The sequence below is a fragment of the Canis lupus genome, chromosome 36 (genome assembly GCF_011100685.1).
Source record: "Canis lupus familiaris isolate Mischka breed German Shepherd chromosome 36, alternate assembly UU_Cfam_GSD_1.0, whole genome shotgun sequence".
Taxonomy (NCBI): Eukaryota; Metazoa; Chordata; class Mammalia; order Carnivora; family Canidae; genus Canis; species Canis lupus.
This window is the reverse complement of record NC_049257.1, coordinates 13,165,298-13,182,539: the sequence shown is the minus strand read 5'-3', so window position 1 is coordinate 13,182,539 and position 17,242 is coordinate 13,165,298. Positions and strand designations below refer to the sequence as shown.

General features: G+C 39.2%; 1 protein-coding gene across 8 annotated transcripts in view; it reads left to right on the top strand.

Annotated features, from left to right (window-relative positions):
• Positions 1 to 16,960, top strand: part of STK39 (serine/threonine kinase 39) — a 291,605-nt gene extending 274,645 nt beyond the window's left edge. For all 8 annotated transcript variants that reach the window (XM_038584733.1, XM_038584728.1, XM_038584731.1 and 5 more), the window contains 2 exons: positions 2,637 to 2,701; positions 15,432 to 16,960. In XM_038584733.1, the coding sequence (XP_038440661.1) occupies positions 2,637 to 2,701; positions 15,432 to 15,506 (140 nt within the window). In that variant the 3' untranslated portion in view covers positions 15,507 to 16,960. The remainder of the gene's footprint in view (positions 1 to 2,636; positions 2,702 to 15,431) is intronic.
• The last annotated feature ends 282 nt before the right edge of the window (positions 16,961 to 17,242 follow it).

Genomic DNA, 17,242 nt, shown 5'->3' with positions numbered 1-17,242 from the left:
GGTATCATGTAGCCACAGCCGTAGAGCAAGAAGGTCACAACCCCTGGTACCTCGGTACGTGTTTACCGTTTCCTGTGTGCTCAAGAACCAGAGAGAGCACTTGTGACTGAAGAGAGTGGCCTGGGGAGGCCAGAAGGGACCAGCTCAAAGAAGAAAAAGTCTACATCAGAAACTAGGAGAATGAGTTCTATTTGGGAAAGCCAGGAAGGTTTGGAAATAAGTCGATGGCCACTGAGTAGGGTTTAGAAGTGCCATAAGTGGGGGAAACCTATAACACCTTAAAGCATGAAGTTCAGTGTTACGAGCACGTACTTGAGAAGCTCTAAAGTTAACCAGCCCTATCCAACCCTTCCTTCTCAGCTCACGTCCCAGGTAAGGAACACTTTTATTTTTGAAATCCAGGTGCACAGTCAGGAGAAGGGAGAAAACCGTTGACACCCATCTTTTTAATGAGCATTGCTAGTGGAAGATAAATTAACATCACCTTGAATTTTATGTGATGTCAGTTAAATGAAGGTATTTTATAGCACTTTACAACAAATTAGAATCAACGAAATTGAAAATAAGCCTAGCAGCTGGGATAAGTAATCAGGTAAGTGGCCAGTTTTGCTATTTTTGCTTTGAGTTGAAGACAGAATTTGAATTTCTAATATCCCTGAGGTGTAGGGCTCACAATTGAGGAGTGTGGTTTCCGGGATGATTGTTTGAGATGCTAGCATTTCAGCTTTGCTCTCCCAAGTCTGCAACTTGCCGAGCCATGTCCCTTGGAGATCAGCCCTAGGACATATGTGTGCACACCAGAGAGCAGGCTGTGAAGTAGTGAAGGACAGAGCTCAGCTTTTGGCGGAACGTTACAGAGCAGACTGGAAATAGATGACCCAGAACAGGGCAGTAAATCATCCACAATAACTGAGAGCCTCTAATGAAAGGACTGAAATTCCTATGAAAACTTTATGGCCACTCATGAAATCAGCCCACATCAGGGGAACTATTACAACACTTTTATATTTTAAGAAAATAGTGACTCTGTGCACTTGCTGCAATTTGCATCCAGTCAGAGTGCCCTGACATCATCAATCCTGGCCCTGGTGGACAGAATTTCATGGCCGAGCTTCTCACTCCCAAGAGCCAGTGTTTCTTGTGTGGGTTACCTGATGATTTTTAGGATGGGGAATATGCTCAGGAAACTGCCGAGGCGGCTGAGGTGCTCGGCGATGATAACGATATGGAGGTGGATGTGCCCCAGGATATACCTGACGTGTGTGCAAAAGGAAGAGATGATGATGGGGCATGGGATGGGGGAGGTTACCATAAACAAAACTTTGGAGATCACTCAGAATGGAAGTATCAAGGGCAATGAATAAAGATAAAATGATGCCTGTAATTATGGTTTATAAAGAGAAATAGGCCATATTGAGTACATAATTTTCATTTTTTTCTTCCTCTGCAGCTGATGGTTTCAATGAAATAAACTGATCTGCAGAAAATTCATGTCTCTAAGGTGGTTTTTAGTCAACCTCAGAGAAACATGAGATACGCAGATTTCTTTCTACTTTCTTGCTTTCTGAAACACCTTTCTCAAAATATTATCTTAATTTTTTAAGTCTTAAAATAGTCACATGACTTCTCAGATACCTAGTTACTGAAGCAGCAGATAACTTTTTTTTTTAATTCATTTTTTATTGGTGTTCAATTTACTAACATAAGCAGATAACTTTCCACGTGAAAAATAAAAATGATAAACAGAACTTTACTTCCATAGTCTTCTCTTTTTCCCCTAACCAGCAGCGCTTACTTGGCTTTCGAGACTTTACGCTTTAGATTTGGTTGTGGAAAGAGTGAGACTAGACTTCTGTCACCATCGCCTTCTGATAATTCTGTAGCCTAAACCAGAGAAGTGAGCAGGGAAAACAGACTTCTCTGCGAGAGAATCCAGTATATCATGACACCATGGAAAATGGGACGGGTCTCTGATGAATCCTGCTAATACCGAAACATATCTTCACAATTGAGCTCCAAACTGACAGCCTCTAGTGCTTGACCCTGTTCAGCCACCTTGGGTATTGTTCAAGGTGGCACTCCCCTGGTTTGACGGATCATCGCACTCTGAAAGCATTAACACACATGCCCGAGCCGTAGGGGTTATCCGCTGTGTTTGGTGCTTTGTTAAAAATGGGTGCAGAGAATTGAGTGGATTTATTAGGAGAGGGGTTCAAACATACTCAGAAAAACCACTGTTTGCAATACCTCGCCTCTATTTTGTGCTGCCCTCTGCTGGCAAATAAATTTCATAGTAACGGGTGTTGAGAAAAACCAAGGGGTAAAAAAAAAAAAAAAAACGGGGTGGGGGGGTAGGGGCTGCTGTCCCTTCTCCTTTCCATTAGAAAGCAATTTCCCATTTTATTTTCTGAAAGGGGGCCCAATGTATAGTGATTAATTCAGATGCACTGAAGATATAAATTGTAGAAAAATGTATGAGACTAATTTGGTTGTTTATATGGACTTTGTAATGTCTGTGAAAGAAATAATTTTGCAGCTTATTGCATGATTAGTCAGATTTTCCAAATCATTGATGTGAAAATCCAGTGTTACTGTACATCATTTGGACGCTTTTTCTCCACGTTTGTATTTTTCAGTGGCTGCTAATTTACAGAAGATTGTAGATGATCCCAAAGCTTTAAAAACATTGACGTTTAAGTTGGTAAGTTGAAAGTTCTGGAAAGAAGGTAAATATTTCGCCATGCTCTACTGGCAAGGAGTGATAACAGTTTAATACCCTGCTCTGTAATTCTGTTGCTGTTTGTCGCTTTCTTTGGGGATCCGTTTTTTGCATTTGTCATTGGCCGGTTTAACCTTTGGGAATGTTTTCTGACCATGACCGGGAATTTCCTCTTCCATGAGCATAGCTCATTTCCCAGTACATCTTGAAGAGCAGCCATCTGAGAAATCTTGGAGCCTGTACCATTTTGCTTCCAGTTTGTATGGCACCCTGACCATATAGACAAAATTAAACTTAATTCCAACCAACACTCTTAATAAAGCTTTCCTAGAATGAAAGCCAGGTGGTTCTAACTTTTAAAAATTGAGGCTGATTGTTGTAGAAATGGTTTAGGTAATTGGAAGCGATTGTGGAACTACTCACTAAAGGCTAGTGAACAAAGACATAACATTTTAACTCCACATTTCAAATCACAGTAATAGATTCTCGTAGAGAAGAGGTGTTCCAGCAGTTTTTCTGCACTAGTCGACTTTAATTTTAAGAACTAGAGAGGCCTCAGAGATACAGATACTGAGCCTTCCGGCCTCATTATGAAGCCAAGAGATAGGGTGACCACGGCTGGAAATGGAAGGCAGGCCAAACCGTCAAAAGGGACTATTCTGAAAGTTTTAGCGAACAGTGCATTAAGTGACTCATTTTAAAATTATCAATCTTATCAAGAGCCAGTCGGAATGCTGCAAGCAGTTTAAGATACAGATGACTAACACTTTGCTGTGTACAATATATATTGGTGATCTGTCGTTTTTAGTTCTTGTGAGAATTTAATGGAAAATGTGCGTGGCCAAAGATGTGAAATGATTAGTTACAGTAAACGACAGCCCTTGGCTAATCAACTCTCTCTCTGGGTCTTGCCTCACATCTAATGTCAGATGACTAGGCTGTGTGACGGAAGAAAAGCACAAAGATTCTCACAGAAAGAATTTACCTGAAGAAATTTGTTTTGTTTTCAAGAACAAAAAGAACATTTTGCGCAGGCAGAGAATGATAAATTAACAAATTGAAAGGTTCGGCTTCTGCTTTAGGTCTCGTCACTTCTATTATGTTTCCAATTCACCTACATCTTTGTAAACATATTTCATTTGTATGAGAATATATTGATGAGAAGATGGTACCCTGTGTCAGGATTTCAAGCCTGTTAATATTTCTTTACTCATTTTTTATACCCTAAGAAAGAAATTATAATAACACACCACCTCCAGAAGATTGGCCTAATGCGAACAGGGATAAGAGGTTAAAGCTTTCCTGCTGGCTTATCCCCACACACGCCAAACTTGCTGCCTGTGAAACAGGAATGGCAACCCTGGCCCCTTCCTATTACTCAAGGTCTTACAGAAACACCTACTGTGTCCTCTCTAAACAGTAGGGATAAGGTCAGACTCCCATCTCCTGCTCGAACCAGTTTATTCCTTCTGCAGATTCTCTCGCTTGACTCTGTCCTCTTCTCTCCAGCCCCATTTCTAGTGGGATCCTCTCATCTTCCCACCCCGATCTTCCTGCCTCAGTTTACCAGTGCCCTGCTCCATTCACCACACTGTGGCTGTAGCCAGAGTACTTACTACTTCTATGTTGCGGAATGCTCCGGATACTTGAGTGGTTCTCCATGGCCCTCTCCTAAAACTCAGCCCCCTGACCAGATCTCCCTTTCGGGCTCCTGCTTTATTACCCTTCTATATCTCGCCTCATTCTCTCCGCTCTCATTGTCCGTCTCCTCCCACTTCTGTCTGCTGGCCCTTTGTAACTGCTTCCACTCTCTTCCTGAAATATCCTTCCAGCTTCTCCAGGCTGCTGCTTTGGCTCCTCAACACCTAGGCATGTTCCAACTTTCTGCTTACCTTTCACTTTCTCCAGGAAGCCTTCTGTGACGTCCTCTGTTCTCCCCACTACAAATTCACATCTCTAAGGAGTCTAGAGGCTTCAGGGGTCAGAGGCTTCTGTCTTGGACTCCCAATGCCTAGCACGGTGGCTGGCACACAGCAGGGGCTTGATAATTAAAATAAACCTCGTTTAGAAAAGCTCCAGCCATCATTTTTTTTTCCTTGACATTTATTTTACTCCCTGTAAAATAATTAGGATGGTGACTTGTGCTTCATGCCCTCTTTTTACAGTCCCTTAAAATTCCTTGGCCTTGCCTGCAGAAATAACAAGGATTACTTTCCCAGGCATCCACTATTTGCTAGACAGTGCACAAGGGGCTTTACACACTTCATCTCAGTTAATTTAATCCTTAGGATCCCACAAGATGGTGATGTCATTAGGTTTATTTTATGTCCTGGGAATCCAAGACTCTGTGGGGCTAACTTGCCCAGGATCCTACACTGTAGATGCTACAAATTCAACTTCGGTCTAGCATCACAGCCCATATTCACAGTAACCGTTCATTCTGAGAGGCAGGGCCCTGTAGCTCTGTGGTTTTATGGTTTTCTGTTTCCTTGTGGATTCTTCCTTTTGGATGACTGGATCCGTGGACAGTGGTTGAGATGGATTCTCTCCTGTACTTTAAGCAGACTGAATAGTATTGGCCCATCTGGCACAGGAGTCCTGAGGAGAACCCATGCAAGTCCACCGTGCCTCTGATAGCTTGAGAATGTAGTAATGTGGCATTCCCAGAAGAAGGAAATTAATGGCCTTTTCCCAAAAGATAGCTAAAGATATTAAAGCCAGACTCAAGAGTGACCTCCTGTTTCCGTAACTTCACTCTCTTTCTAGCCCTCGTTAAACCTGAGGGGGTTTCTTTGTTGTTATCTGTTGCCAGCCAGCTTGAGATCCACTTGATAGAGCTCATTTGAACTGCTTCTTGGCCTAATCTTCTTTAGAACACCGACATCCTGGTTGAACCACAGAGATTTAAATGCATTTGCCTTTGTTCTTGAGTTTGGCTATTTTCTTGAAGAATAAAAGAAAGTATTTCAGAAGCATTTTTTTCTGACAAACTACTGCTTCTCCTGGTCCTTTTATCTCTCAGCTGTTTATCATTTTTATCTCAGAGTTTGCTTTGCTTCCTAAAGGAGAATGGCACGGGCCTGAAAATTGTCTGAAGAACACAATTGTATCTTGGTACAGTGGTTCTTTTCTCACAGAAGAGTGGTTTACTCCAGGGGATGGTTGAGGCACTTTACAAAATTACTGCTGTCTGGGTCCTATACCAGATATCCTCATGTAATTGCTCGTGGGACCACCTGGGCTTTGGGCATTTTAAGTGTCCCCTGGTGCTTCCAGTATTTAGCCACGGCTGAGAAACATGCTGTCTGTAGATAGCTCAGTCTCCAGCCTCTCCACTTTCCCACCGCTATTCGAAACACTGGGCTCAAGTTTGAAAGGTACGCGTCCCTATAGATCTGCTTATATAAGACAAACAGTGGCCCAGGGAGCCAAGGATCTTGGTTATATCAAGAAGTGCATTTACATTTTTCCCCTGCCAATGAGATCTTTAACTTTGTTTGACCTATAATAAGTGAAGTATGATTTCCATTGTTGGCCTGGCCAGAGGCAGGGCGACCAGAAACCTTTTTTTATAGATAGCACTTCTAACAAAGTGGTTCAAGCATAAAGGGCATTTCAGCTCAAATGTAACATGCTTTGACTTCAACATCTCAGTACCGTTTATTGTCGATTGTTGTAAGCCTTGCCTTGAGACAAGTCTTCTTAAATGTGTAAGGCTTTTTTTTTTTTTAATTTGCTACCTTGCAGTTTTTATAAAGTAATTGAGTCTTGCTGTTTTCGATGCGAAGTTTTTGAAATTGCATTAGGAAAAATACGAAATAAGATAATTCGCCCTTAGAGATAGAATACAGATTGTAAGTGCGTCTAATTAACATCCAGTTGGTACACATTTACATGAGCATTACAGATTTTAGCTACTGAAGTTAAATAACATGCATTACATATAGCAATTTCGTAAGCATTTTGGCAATTCATGACTAACGGGCCTTATTTTTAGAGGCTTTCGTCTTAGGCATAGTTGGAGGCTGCATAACTGAGGCAACATGTCCTGAAGTCCAGGTAAAGCAGAGACTAAAATGAGATTAAAACTACTTCACACCCCCTCTCCCCCCCACTGAAAGGAGAAGGAGGCTAAGACAGAAACCTTAAGGGAACCTATCAGTTTGAGAAGATCCAGGTAGCAGCTCTGGGTCTCCTGCTCCAGTCTGAGACCATGGTATCATCATACTGATGGTATCAGCTTCATCTGGAAACTGATAGAAATGTTAGCCTACAGAATCAGAATCTCTGGGAGGTGGGGCACTGGAATCGGAATCTGAGAGCCACTGCTTGATAGGAAGCTTACTTGGTGCTTCACACTTTGGGAAGCATGCAGGTAGCACAGTGGTTCTCAAACTCTAACCTTTGAGTCACCCTGGGGAGCTCAAAAATCCCAGTACCCTGGCCACATCTCAGACCAATTCCATCACAACTTCTGTAGATTTTCAAATTTCCAGTGGTTCCAAAGCACACCCAGGCTTGGAGTGGAATATACTAAATCCTTTGTCGTCATCATGGCAGTCTTCATAACATCCTTACCAGAAGTAGGTTCTATCTCAATTAAAAAGCCAACTCCTCATCTGTTCAAGTTTTATTCAGTCTCATCCTCAGGTTCTCCTTCTAATTCTAGTTCTCTTGCTGTTTCCACCACATCTGCAGTTACTTCCTCCACTGAAGTGTTGAACCCCCGAAAGTCATCCAGGAGGGCTGGAAGCAATTTCTTCCAAACTCCTGTTCATGTAAGACATTTCGACCTCTTTCCAAGAATCCCTCATGTTCTTAATGGCATCTAGAAAGGTGAATTTTTCCAAAAGGTTTTCAAATTTCTTTGCCTGGATCCATCAGAGAAATCACTGTCTGTGGCAGCTAGAGCCTCATAAAATGTATTTCTTAAATAATAGGACTTGAAAGTTGAAATTACTCCTTGACCCATGAGCTGTAGAATGGATGCTGTGTTAGCAGGCATGAAAATCACATCAATCTCATTGTCCCATCTCCATCAGATCTCTTGAGGAGTACATTGTCAATGAGCAGTAATATTCTGAAGGGAATCTTTTCTGAGCAGTAGTTCTCAACAATGGGCTTCAAATATTCAGTAAATCATTTTGTAAGCAAAGGTGCTATCTATTATTCCATTTATAGACCACAGATTCTATAAATAGATCTAGCATAATTCCTAAGGGCCCTAGGAATTTTGGAATGGTAAATGAGCATTGGCTTCAACTCAGTCACCAGCTGCATTTACCCCTAACAAGAGTCAGCCTGTCCCCTTTAAAGCTTTGAACACAGGCACTGACTTCTCTATGAAAGTCCTGGGCAACATCTTATAATAGAAGGTTGTTTTGTCTACATTGAAAATCTGTTGTTTAGGGTAGGCACCTTCTGTAATTCCCTTAGCTTCTCTCCTTAACCTCAGGAACCAACCTCCACCAGCTTCCAACTTGTCATCTGTAGCCTCCTCACTTCTCTCAGCCTTCAGAGAATTGAAGAGTTAGGGCCTTGCTCTGGATTAGGCTTTGACTTATAGGAATGTGGTGGCTGGTTCGATCCTCTCTCCAGACCACTAAAACTTTCTCCGTATCAGCAATAAGACTGTTTTGCTTTCTCATCAATCATGTGTACACTGGAGTAGCCCTGTTCGTTTCCTTCAAGAACTTCTCTTTTATATTCACAGTTTGGCCTGACTGGTGCTAGAGGCCTAGCTTTTGGCCTGCCTTGACTTTCAACCTGCCTCACTAAGTTTAATCATCTCTAGCTTTTGATTTAAAGTGAGAGACCCGCAACTCTTCCTATCACTTGAACACTTAGAGGCCATCGTAGGGTCATTAATTGGCCTAATTTCAATATTGTTGAGTCTCAGGGAAACAGGAGGCTTGAGACGAGGGAGATGAGACAGGGGTATAGCCAGTGAGTGGAACAGTTAGAACACATATTTATGGGTTTAAGTTCACCATCATATTTGGGCATGGTTTGTGGGCCCCAAAAGAATTGCAAAAGTAACATCGGAGATCACTGATGTCATATTACCATAACGAATACAATGAAAAACTTTTAAAAATTGTGAGAATTACTAAAATGTTACACAGACATGAAGCGAGCCAATGCTGTTGGGAAAATGACACCAATAGACTTACTTGGTACAGGATTGCCACAAACCTTCAGTTTGGAAAAAAAAAAATCCAGGAAAAGCAAGAAGGTGCAATAAAGCAAGGTATGCTTATATACTGAAGTACAGTGGTTGTCTCCAGGAAAAGCTCTTGTGAGATTAACTTATAGCCTGAACTAGCCACTTTTCCCCCCATGGAACACCATTTTTACTTGGAAGAATAACTGACAAACTGGTTATTCAGACTAAGGATTTGGCAGGTATGTTTTCAAAATGAACCAAGTAAGCCTGACACTTCAAGGAAAACAACTGACAATATTTGTCATCAGTAATAAATTGCAGCACCCGAGCAGAAAAAGGATTTAGAAAACTTGCATCTGCCACTGTAAGCTTGACAACATACCACTACTTACTTTTTCTGATGAGATTAGTCATGTGTGATAGGAATGAATATGATTGGTTGACATAGAATATTGAAACACTGAGATTATATAACAAACTGTGTCAATAGAAGATCTGCATAATTCAGTGATGCTGAAAAATTATATTTGGGTAAAAGATCACTTCAAAATGCAAGATAGACCAATGGTTCCAATATAACAGAGTATGAAAGTCCAATACTGTGGTGTCAGGTTCCACAATGCAACTAACTTTTAAGAGACTCCAGTTGGCAAATCTTGGTATGGTAACAAACAATATCTACAATTTACTGGAAAGACTTTTAAAATACTATTTATTCCCTTTTTCAACTATGTATTTATATGAGGCTGGATTTTCTTTATATACTCCAAGAAAAACAGCATAATATTTTGAATGCGAAAGCAATAGGAAAATCTAGCCATCTTCTCTTAAGCAAGACATTAAAGAGATTTGCAAAACATAAAGCAGTGCCACTCTTCTCAAATTTTTGTTTTGGTAAACTGTGATTATTTTTTGGTAAGATTTTATTTATGGTAGCATGTAATGAGTTTATTATTAGATTTAATGAATTAGTAAATGAATAATTTAGAAATTTCTCAGTTTTAATTTCTCATTCAGTATCGTATAACTTACATAAGCATGTTTTTAATTATTTCAATACTTTAATATTAAAATCATATTTAAAATATTTAAATTTGTTTTAATTTTTTAAATAGTCAACACAATAAATATAACCTGCAAAAAAATAAGCTTTTCCATTTTTATTTTAATTTAAGCAGTTAATAGTGTTATATCGGTTTCAGGTGTACAGTATAGTGATTCAACAATTCTGTACATCACATGGTGCTCATCACAACAAGTGCACTCCTTAATTCCCATCACCCTTCCCCCCACCCACCTCTCCTCTGGTAATCATCACTTTGTTCTCTATAATTAGGAGTCTGTTTCTTGATTTGTCTTTTTTTTCTCCCCCAGATTTGTTTTCTTATCTTTTTGTTTCTTGTCTTTGACTCATTTTACTCTAGCTCCATCCATGTTGTTGCAAATGGCAAGATTTCATTCTTTTTTTAGGGCTGAATAATACTCCATCGAATATACATACGATATCTTCATCTATCAGTAGATACTTGGGCTGCTTCCATATCTTGACTGTTGTGAATAAATGGTGCTATAAACATTAGAGGGTATATGTATCCTTTGGAATTAGTACTTTTATATATTTCGGGTAAATACCTAGTAGTGTGATTACTGAATTGTAGGGAGCCCCCATACTGTTTTTCACAGTGGCTGCACAAGTTCGCATTCCCGTCAACAGTGCACAAGCACTTCCCTTTCTCTACATCCTCACCAACATATGTTATTTCTTGTGGTGTTGATTTTAGCCATTCTGACAGATATGAGGAAATAGCCTATTGTAGTTTTGATTTGCATTTCCCTGATGGTAAGTGATGATGCATATCTTTTCATGTGCGTGTTGGCCATCTGTAGGGCTTTGCAGAAATGTCTTTTCATGTCTTCTGCCCATTTTTTATTTGGATTATTTGGTTTTTGCATGTTGAGTTTTATACTTTTTAAAAATATGTTCTAGATACTAACCCTTTATTGGATATATTATCTGCAAATATCCCCATTTAGTAAGTTGCCTTTTACTTTTGTTTCCTTTGCTGTGCAGAAGCTTCTTATCTTGATGAAGTCCCAATAGTTTACTTTTGCTTTTATTTTTCAGGAGACAAATTTAGGAAAAGTTGCTATGGCTGATGCCAAAGAGGTTACTGCCTGTGTTCTCTTCTAGGATATTTATGGTTTGAGATCTCACATTTAAGTATTTAATCCATTTTGAATTTTTGTGTATGGCATAAGAAAGTGGCCCATTTTCTTCTTTGCACGTGGCTGTCCAGTTTTCTCAACACCTTTTGTTGAGACTTTTTCCCATTGAATATTCTTTCCTGTTTTGTTGATGATAAATTGATCATATGTTTGTGGGTTTATTTCTGTGTTTTCTATTCTGTTCCATTTATCTACAGGTCTATTTTAAAAGATTTTATTTGAGAGAGAGAGAGCACGAGAGACAAGCAGACTCCATACTAAGTGTAGATCCCAGTGTGGGGCTTGATCCTAGGACTGTGAGATCATGACCTGAGCTGAAACCAAGAGTCAGATGCTTAACTGACTGAGCCACACAGGTGCCCCTACATGTCTATTTTTGTGCCAGTTTCATACTGTTTTGATCACTGCAGCTTTGTAATTTAACTTGAAGTCCAGAATTATGATGCCTCTAGCTTTGCTTTTTTAAGATTGCTTTGGCTGTTCAGGGTCATTTGTAGCTCCACACCAACTTAAGGATTTTTTTGTTCGAGTTCTGTGAAAAATGCTGGTGGTATTTTGATAGGAATTGCATTAAATGTGTAGATTGCTTTGGGTATAGACATTTTAACAGTATCTGTACTTCCAACCTGTAAGTAGAGCATATCTTTGCCTTTCTTTGTGTTGTCTTCAATTTCTTTCATCAGTATTTTATTCTTAGGTATCTTTAGTGCAATTATGAGTGGGATTTTGTCAGTTTCTCTTTATGCTGCTTCATTTTTGGTGTATAGAAATGCCACAGATTTCTGTACATGTTGTTTCCTGCAACTTTACTGAATTTATCAGTTCTAGCAGTTTTTGGTGGAGTCTTTTGGATTTTCTCTATATAGAGTCATATCATCTGCAAATAGTGAAAGTTTTTCTTCATCAATTTGGATGCCTCTTATTTTTTTGTTGTCTGATTACTGTGGCTAGGACTTCCAGTATTACGTTGAATAAAACTGGTGAGACTGGGCATCCTTGTCTTGTTCCTGACCTTAGGGGAAAAGCTCTGTTTTTTTCTCCATTAAGGATGTTAGCTGTGGGGTTTTCATAGATGGCCTTTATTATGTTAGGCATGCTTTTCCTCTAAAACTACTTTGTCGAGGGCTTTTATCATAAAGGGATGTTGTACTTTGTCAAATACTTTTTCTGTGTCCATTGAAATGATCCTATGGTTCTTATCCTTTCTCTTATTGATGTGATCAGACAAATTGATTTATGAATATTGAACCACACTTGCATCCCGGGAATAAATCCTATTTGATCATGGTGATTGGCTTTTTTCAAAAAGCATAAGCTTTTGAAGTCCTTGATAATTTTTAAGAGTCAAAAGGGTACCTGAGACCAAGAAGTTTGAGAATGTCTGCTTTTACGGGTCTCTGGTCCCTTTGCTCTAGAATCCAGAATCCTTTGCATATTGCCCTGAGTATTTTGCAGGCCACAACGAGCAAGACAAGGACTCAGCCTTGGTTAAGATAGAGTCAGCTGGGTAGTGAGGGAAGAAGAGCCTGAATGAAAGCCAGACGGCCTGTGCCTCTGCCAGGAAACCGAATGTTCCAGTGTAGCTGCAGGAGGCAATGGCACAGAGGGTGAGAGATGGATTCCCTGTGTGATATACCCACAGTAACCACTGTTTGATCACCCACTCACATTGTAAATCCTCACTTCCATTACTCTTCACAAGAAGGATTTCAAATTTTTCTTTTAGCTCTCATTGGCTTAACCCCTAGTGGATATTTTATTTCTAGTCCTTTCAACCTCCTACCATCTCCATTGCCAAATTCCTGATGTGGTTCACATTGGCTAGTCCCTCCTTGGCGCTGCCAGGAACCATCAGTGCTCCTACGGTGTTTGTCATTTGCCTGTTAATTACTTACATTGTGTCTATTGATTTTCTTATATAAGCATAAGTACAGACACCATTACTTTATAAAGATACTCAAGTAGTATGTTCTAATTAGCTGCTTATTGTAAAGAAAAGCATTGGGGTTGACAAAGACCAAGTTTATGTACTGGTTTTTGGAGCAAAGGGCTTTTTAAAAAAAAACAAAAAACAAAAACATGGGAAACTAATCGTTTTGACAATAATTTAGCAGGAATTAGGCCAAGAAAAGATTTGTATGGTCCTTTGCTGATTAATTGCCCATTCCCAGTCACTTATCAAACTTTTCTCTCCCCACTTGTACTTACCCAATATCTGTTCTGATTTATGCACTCTGAAGAGACAGCCTGTGATGACGATCTGGGTCCCATGTGAGTGCCTGCCTGCGTATGTGGAAAAGAGAGGGAGGGGAAAAAAATAACTTTTGAATGAGGACAAATGAGAGTTTTGATGAGCAATGACTTGTTTCTAGTTCTTTTTAATTTTGAAGAAATATCACAGTATTTGACACACTGTAAGTTAGAATTTTGATTATTTTAGGGCATTTATTGCCTATTACGGAAAAACAAGTTATCTATCATGAGCTCTTCTACTTCGAAGCCACTTTTTTTCTTGCCAGCTTTATAAAGGACACTTTTTGGTAATAACCATATCACCCTCAGTGACTTGTCTAAATTGCTTACAGTTTTTTTTAACTGAAAATTTGTACATCTTAATTCCTTTCACCTATTTTACCGATTCCCCCTGCCCCTTCCTTTCTGGCAACCACCAGTTGTTTGTTTGAAACACTCTTAAATACAGAAAACAAACAAACATTCTTATTTATTTTGTGTTTTAGATTCCACATAGAAATGAAGTCATATGTTATTTGTCTTTTTTTGGCTAACTTTTCTTATTTAGCATAATATCCTTTAGGTCCATCCTTGTTGCAGATGGCAAGATCTTACTCCTTTTTGTGGATGAGTAATAATTCCATTGTATATATATTCCACATCATCTTTATCCATTTATCTGTAGTGGACACTTAGGTTGGTTTGATAGATATCTTGGCTACTATAAATACTGCAATAAACATAGGAGTGCACATATCCTTTCAAATTAGTGTTTTCATTTGCCTTGGGTAAATACCTAGTAGTAGAACTACTGGATCATATGCTATTTCTATTTTTAGTTTTTTGAGAACCCTCCATCCTCTTTCCCACAGTGGGTATACCAACTTGGATTCCCACCCAGCAGTGCACCATATCTATTATTTCCTGTCTTTTGATATTAGCCATTCTGACAGGTGTGAGGTGATACCTTGTTTTTTATTTACATTTCCCTAATAATTAGTGGCATTGAACATCTTTTCATGCATATGTTGGCCGTCTGTATGTCGTCTTTGGAAAAATGTCTGTTCAGGTCCTCTGCTCATTTTTTTATTGGGTTATGTGTGGGGGGTTTTGCTGTTACTGAGTTGGAGTCATTTTGGATTACTAACCCCTTATCAGGTAGAGGGTTTGGAAGTATCTTCTTCCATGCAATAGGTTGCCTTTTCATTCTGGTGTAGTGCCAGTAGTTTATCTTTGCTTTTGTTTCCCTTACCTGAGGAGACAGACATCAGCCTTACAGAGTTTCCTGGACCTAAGAGATTACCGCCTGTGTTTTTTCCTAGGATTTTTGTGGTTTTGGCCTTCAATTCACTTTGAGTTTATTTTTGTATGTTATAAGAAAGTTGCCTAGTTTCATTCTTTGCATGTAGCTGTCCAGTTTTCCAAGCTTTTCCTCATTGTTTACTCTTCCCTCTTTGTTGTAGATTAACTGACCATATAAGTATGGACTTGTTTCTGAGCTGTCATGTTCCATTGATTGATGGGTCTGTTGTTGTGCCAGTACCATACCATTTTGATTACTATAGCTCTTAGTCATCTTGAAATCTGCTATGTCCTTCTTTTTCAAGACTGCTGTTTGGAGCCAAACTATGATTATTTGTTCTAATTCTGTGAAAAATACTGTTGGTCTTTTGACAGGGATTGTACTGAGTAATATGGATATTGTAGTAACTAACTCCTCCAGTCCATGAGCATGGTATATCCATTTGTGCCTCAGCTTCTTTCATTCATGTCTTCTTGTTTTCAGAATACAGGTCTTTCACCTTTTTGGCTAAATTTATTCCTAGATATTTTCAAATTAGTGCTTCTTAATCAGTTTAAAGTAGATTTAAAATCACTTTCTTGGCAGTCAAGCCTGGAGCCTCCGGTGTTTTAACAGGAAATTTTTTGCACTTGATAGCATGATGACCAGATATGTATTCCAGTAGTCATTCAAGAGGGTGATTCCTTCTCCTGGAAGAGATGGGACACTGGCGCGGTACAAGACTGTGCCTTTGCTTGAATCTACTGGCCCTGAAGGTATCTTTTTTTGTCCCCCCTTCTTTTCAGGCTTCAGGCTGTGATGGGTCGGAGATTCCTGATGAAGTGAAGCTGATCGGGTTTGCTCAGTTGAGTGTCAGCTGATGTATGTTCCTTGACATCTCCCTGATTTGTCATGCCCCCCACTTCACAACATGCCCCTCAATCTTCCTCCCCCACCCTGCCTCCCACCCCCTCACTCCCAGTTCCCACAAAATCAGAAGATTGTGAAGAGTCTGGCTTCAATGAAATGGGATAAAAAAAGAATTTTTTTAAAACTTAACAACACTCCGAGTTCTGCTTTATTCTCTAGCAATCCACAGTATGAGAACAAGCAAATGCCACAGCTGCACGACTGTTGCTAATTTTTCCAAAAGCTATTTAATATTCTTAGCAATCAATTCGGATATCCCTTAAGTGAAAAGAATCTGAAATACACTCAGGTGGTCCTATTTATTGGCAACAAAAGGAATTTTTTCTATCAGAAGCCTATTTCTTCTTCTTTCATTGTTGTTCTTTCTGTTCTACTTTAATTGTACATCTGACAATACTGCCTCTTTTATGTTGTATTTAGAAATTAATATACTTATAAAATTAAGATTTATTAGCCAAACTTGAATTCTAGTTTTAAAACTGACTGTGAATTTTATTTTTCATATATTTATGCATTACACACCTTAGCTATAAGAAGAAAAGTTTTTGATTATATGCTTCTTGCAGTTAATCTCTTGTTATTTAAACAAAAAATTTCAGGTCTATCTTTGGAGTATTTATAACTTTTGATTTTTGAAATGACTGAATTAGGAACTAGGATGCTTATTCTTTTGGTTTGTTTGCCTAAAAACCAATCCACAATCTGATTGTCTCTTGGGAGAGGGAGGTGCCTTGCAAACTTTCATATTAAGAATGTGCCTGAGGCTGCTTTATTCTGGAATAGTCTCAGATCTAAAATTTCCTCTACATCAAGTGGCATATGTAAGTTTTGCTTCATTGGAACGTATAGAATGCTATAGAAAATGTTGCCCTTCTATTAGACTGCTAATTATGTACCCACCTCTGATTTGACTTCTCCTTAAGGGACAGGATTTGTTGTTCCAAAGGTGATACACTTGAAGATTTTACTTGAAATTCCGACGAATACCCAGATGGAGTGAAAAATAGAAAGGGTTTTGTGCAATGACTAAAATGCTGTTAAGTTTCAAGAATAAATACTTTCAACCCAAGTAGCCCTCTGCTTGACTATATATTATGGAATAGTAACCCTTAGGATTTTCAAAATTGGAGTCTAAACTTTCAGGGGAGGTGGGCTCCCAGGATGGTACCATTGCTCTTTCCTAGCTAACCCTAGATATGGCAGCTCTTTAATGTACTTTAAAAAGCAAATATATATTACTAAGGAAAGAAAAAGTTATTTATAATTGCCTTGTCATAATTGTTAAGGTGTTCTAGAGCCATTTGCATACAATTTAATGTAATTTCATTCCATTCTATTGTTTACACAACGATTACTCAAAGATGACTGCAAAGGTAAAAAGGAAAATAAACGTGTATTGCACAAAGCCACTGTGTCACCTTGTTTCCTTCCTCCTCCAGGTGTTACCCGCATGACTGTGGTGCTAGTTAGCACTTTCAGGCCTCCTAAGAACTAACAGTGAAAAGTGCCCTAAAGGGAACAAGGCCTCCCATTCAGTCAGAGAATCTGGTTTGACAAATATTCACACTCCATGGAGACTGACTGTTTGAATTAAAACTATACGGCTGCAGGGAACAAGAGAAAAATAATTCCTTACAACCCCTTCCTTTGAGCCCAGAGGCTTTTCCAGGGCTCTGGTTCTGACATC